This window comes from Octopus bimaculoides, chromosome 7 (genome assembly GCF_046866305.1).
Source record: "Octopus bimaculoides isolate indiv1 chromosome 7, ASM4686630v1, whole genome shotgun sequence".
Lineage (NCBI taxonomy): Eukaryota > Metazoa > Mollusca > Cephalopoda > Octopoda > Octopodidae > Octopus > Octopus bimaculoides.
In genome coordinates this window covers 35,978,098-35,983,195 of record NC_142934.1, presented here as the reverse complement: position 1 = coordinate 35,983,195, position 5,098 = coordinate 35,978,098, and the positions used below count along the sequence as shown (strand labels likewise).

The 5,098-nt window shown below is 35.0% G+C and overlaps 1 protein-coding gene across 2 annotated transcripts in view; it reads right to left on the bottom strand.

Moving 5' to 3' along the window:
• Positions 1 to 1,182: 1,182 nt before the first annotated feature.
• The window catches only part of LOC149134657 (fatty acyl-CoA reductase 1-like), a 7,170-nt gene continuing 3,254 nt past the window's right edge, over positions 1,183 to 5,098 (bottom strand). Inside the window, exons 2-3 of one of the 2 annotated variants that reach the window (XM_089355170.1) lie at positions 3,056 to 3,183; positions 1,183 to 1,924 (exon numbers count right to left, since the gene is read on the bottom strand). In XM_089355170.1, the coding sequence (XP_089211296.1) occupies positions 1,762 to 1,924; positions 3,056 to 3,093 (201 nt within the window). In that variant the 5' untranslated portion in view covers positions 3,094 to 3,183 and the 3' untranslated portion in view covers positions 1,183 to 1,761. Of the gene's footprint in view, positions 1,925 to 3,055 lie in introns of both variants that reach the window. The other variant, XM_089355169.1, reaches the window with a different exon arrangement.

The following is a 5,098-nucleotide window of genomic DNA, read 5'->3' as shown; positions in this document are numbered from 1 at the left end:
CATTTGTATGCAGTCCAGTGGCTAAAGTTTAGGTTGTTAGCTCTGTAGGTTCCTCATGTTAAGTGACAGAATGAGTTTTATATGTGAATAGTTAATTGTGTTTGTATTTTGTTAAAGTTTGTTATGTCTGGGTTTGTACTTTTGTATGGAAGTATTCTCTTTGTTTATCCATGCTTCATCTGTAGTATTCACTGAACATAGGTTGAGTGGGAAGACCTGGAATTTGAGAGACTTATTTTTTGCACATATGTCTATATGTCCCCTCGGTGGAATCTGTCTAGTACTGGGGTCTCTTATTTGTTGTCAGTGAATGGTCAGTCTATTTCTTATAGTAAGCTTTGTTTGACCTATGTAATCTTCATTACATCCTTGACATTAGATAGCATATATTAAATTCCTTGAAAAACATGTAAAGTAATTTTTATGGTAAAAATCTGAATTGGTATATTGTGTCTTCAATAAGATTGATGCATGTCCCACAATTGGGGTGGCCACACTTTTTGACTGTTGGTGTAGGAGTTGTGGAAGGTAATTTAGCACTTGTGAGGAATTTTTCATTGGTTTTTACTTTTGATTATTTTGTGTATTTCGAATGCTTGTTTCATTCTTGAGTCTTGTCTTAGTAGTTGGATGTTCTGGTGGACAATATTATAAACCTCTATATTTCTTGGGTTGTGTGTTGTAATAAAGGGTAGATTATTGGATGTATCTGGAGTGTATTTCAGCCATTGGCATGTAAAAAGCACTCACTACACTCTTGGAGTGGTTGACATTAGGAAGGGCATCCAGCTGTAGAAACCTTGCCAGATCAGACTGGAGCCTGGTGCAGCCTCCTGGCTTGCCAGTCCTCAGTCAAACTGTCCAACCCATGCCAGCATGGAGAGTGAACATAAAATGATAATGCCAGGTCATTGCCTTTAATATATATAATTATTTGTGTCAGAAACATATATGCATGTAATCAGACGTGTGTGTGTGTGTGTATATATATATATATATATATATATATATATATATATATAGAGAGAGAGAGAGAGAGAGAGAGAAACACACACACACACATGTATGTGTACATACAACACACGCACACATATTTGAATTTCTAGTGATTGCTGACTAATAAAACAATGACAAAACTTAAAAACATCTCCTATAAAATGAACTAAGACATTGAAAGTTACAACCATTTTACCTTTTTTTTTTGTTTATGTTTATTCTATAATCATTTTCTGAGTAAAGTCTCTGTTCATTCTTATAGAAACCAAACATTTTTCTTTACATTTTAATTAGTAACAATAATTTTTCAGGTTTAAAAAATTTTTTAATTGTAAACAGTCTTAGAGAATAATAGTAGTAATAATAGTAGTAGCTGTATTAAGTTAGTAGTAGCAGAGCAAACAGTTACATTGTGTCATGGACAGAATGTGTAGAGAGAGATGAAGAAAGAATTTAAGCAACAATCTGTGTGGCATTACAGGTTGAATATTGCAAACAGGTCCGATAGAATCTGTTACAAGGATGGCCTGCATTGTTGAAAACAGAGTAATGAAGAAGTAACGTTTAGTCTTTAAATAAAAAAAATACTGCATTTTTTATTAAATTTGTGCGCATGAGCATGCTTGAATGTGTGTGTGTGTGTGTGTGTGTGTGTGTGTGTGTGTGTGTGTGCATGCATGTGTGTGTGTGTATTCATGTATGTAGCAAGGCTTTTTACATTTTTTTGTTCATCTCAATCTTGTTTGTTTTTTTACTTCAATAATATTAGTGCCGTAGTGTGCTAGTTATCCAAAAGTTCTTGACAAATTTAGACACAAGCCCCATAATCAGGTACCAGAGATTGCGAGCCAAATCTGATCGGGCAATAAGAACTCGCCAGAAGACGACTATCAACATTGTGTTGAATGTGTAACGAATGTTTCGCAATCTGAAAATAAATGAATAAAGAAATATATAATTTTATCTATATGAGTGTGTGAATACATGAGACAAAGAATAAAATAGACCAGATATCCAAATATGACATTAAACTCCTTACCTATAGATCATGAATTCAAATCTATTGCAAGTATTTCATTGTTTCTGGACAGAACAGTTTATTCTGCAGTGTTCTAGTTCATCTGTGAACAGGTAACAGATCATCTGGAAATGTTACCTGTAAAGACTACCCTCCACAACTGATTATCTGGAAATGTTACCTATGATAGATTAGTGATCTGCCCTTCTTTGTACCGGAGGTAAACCCATTAACCCTCAGTTAACTTCTGATGGTGCGAGAGGGTAGTATTTGAACCCAGAAATTAAAGGGCTGTTAAAAATGGCAAGACATATTGTCTGATGCTCTACTGATTCTTCCAACCTCTACTGGTAGCTTGACCTGCTAGAAATGGTATCATTTGTGCAGCAAGACTAAATATATTTTTCATGATAGAATCATTGTACTCATCAAAAACACAGTACGGTCATTAAGAATATGCAGTTGCATTCAACTTATTTCTTTACCATTTTTCTTCGTCTTTTTTTTTTTTTTTTTTTTTTTTTTAAACCTAATAATCTAATACCTATTATTAGGTATTAAAAATCTTTCATCATGCATCTGCAATTTGGTCACTGATCCTCTTCTGAATTTCAAATATATATTCTTATATTCGTGTTTTGTGTTACATAACTTTTCACATAGGTGTACATGTCATCAAATTTGTACACTGGATAACTAATTCTGGACATCCATGAAGATTATGAAATCAAGAAAGAGTACAGCACCCATGAATTTTGGAAACATTTTTTCATGCTCAGAATTTTTGAAGCATGGAATAAACTACTTGCAGCATGAAATAAACTATCCACATCAGTTGTTATCTGTCAGAACACTGCATCCTTCAAAAATTGCAACAATAAAAATCTTTAAAAAAAACAAAAAAACTATTCCATTCAGGTAAATATGGAAAAAAATTACATCAAATAATTTCTTTGTTTTCTTTTCTTTTAATTCACTGAAAGCAAAGAACACAACTAAAACTTGACTGAAGAATAACATAGAATTTAAAAAGAAACTCACTTCCTCAGGTGTGCCCTGGCTGCTGGTAGGCCAGACATGTCTTCATTTAATATAAACTGTTTGATACCCAAACAATAATTTTCTATGTATCGTGGCCAGTGTAAAGGTCGGGGATCCAAGTAGAATATCTTTAAAAATTGAAAACATAAGAAAAAAAGGAAAAATTTGAGTAGCCAACTTAATAAACATTGAAAGTTGACCCAGATGAGAAATAGAAGAGAAATATAGAAAAGGACATAAAATCAGAGCAAATTTAAACCAAAAAGTAGCACCAGAGGGGAAAATCAAGACTAACCTTAATAGTCTTGTCATTTTTTTTTTTCTTTTTCACAATTTCACATACATTTTCAATGAAAAACATTTTGGTACATTTATACATTAATGAACTATTATTTATTTATATTTGATTTATTATGATTCAGTATTTTTATGAAGAGCTTCCCCAAGATGGACAGGAGGGTGATGTCCCTGTGGTTGCTGTAAATGAGTTGGATGCCCTTTTGTTTCCAGAAAGGGAGGATGATGCCCTGGGTCTGATCATTTGGGAGCCACTCTAACATCCATACATGATTGATGATGCAAGCAAGCTGCTGGACCATGTTTTCACCACCCATTTCTACATTTCCACAGTGATAGTGCAAATTCCAGAGCTTTGTGGTTGTCAAACTTTTTCAGGGCAGCACTGATTTCATCAGGAGTGACAGGATCAAGTCTGCAAGTGTCGTTGATTGCAGCTGTGTTTGCAGTGATGGTTAGACTGTGATTGATTGGGTCAGATGGCTGGACGTAATTGGAGAAGATCTCCAGAAGTTCGACACCACCTTGGAGGATGCAGAAGGGCTGGCATGAGACCGCCAGCAATGGATAGCACTGGTGGATATGATTGGCTCTATGCATGATGACACCTCTGAGACCACTAATTTAGAATGACTAACCTTAATATCTTTGTGGTTTTCTTTTTGTGACCCAATGGAATTGGAAAGACACATAAAACACTTCATCCACCACATGCAATTATCTGGCTACAACCAAAAGAACAGAATTAGAGTGTACAAAGAAGCCAGGGATAAGTACAAGGCCATCAAAGAGAGTGATGCAAATTGGATCTGTTTGCTACATGAGTAAATCCTGGAACAGTACAGAAAGGGCCAGAAAAAAATATATAAGGCCAACTCATGGTATGACAACAAAAAATACCAGAGTGTCATGTTCATCGATGCTACCCCTGGTGGCGAAATGGCATACTTTTTTTAGAAAAGCATTAGATGAGGTAAATCTATGGATTAAAGTAGTAGAAAGGCCAGGAACCCCCATAAAATCCCTGACCTGTAGAATTTATTCTTTCGATAGGTCCCCATGTATGGAGAACAATTGTATACTATGTAGGATGAACTCACAGGTTAACTGTAAGATTAGAAATGTAGCTTTCAGCTCACAGTGTACTTTAGTACAGTGCAGAAACAAGACAACACTCCACACATTGGGGAGATGGTATGCAGCATAGAGGAGCACAAAGAGGAGAAAAGCTCGTCAGTGCTCTACCAACATGCTCAAGTAGAATATAGAAACTCAGTTAATAACAGAGGTTAAGGTATAATCAATTCATAGAGCAAACATGACTTTTAGACAGATTACGGAGGGAACACACATAGTAATAGACAGATGAAGTCTCAACAAAAAACATGAATGGAACAAGAACACCCACCACCACCACACAACATGACAACTAAAGACAGAAGCGAGGAAAAAACACAGAGATACAAACAGTGTAATACATACAAAAGACAAACATGCACAAACTTATGATGAAATAGAGATAAATAAGTAAATAAAAAAGAAAAAATAAAGGACATGGATGTAAACAATAGAGTAAGCAAACCCATATATATACACACAAACACACTTACAGTAACTTCACAAATGGCTGCAACAACAACATGAGCAACAACAAAAACTATGATGGCATAACATAAACAGACGCACAAACACAGAAAGATACAAGAACAATAACAAAATAAGGGTCAAAAGCAGCAGCAACAGCCA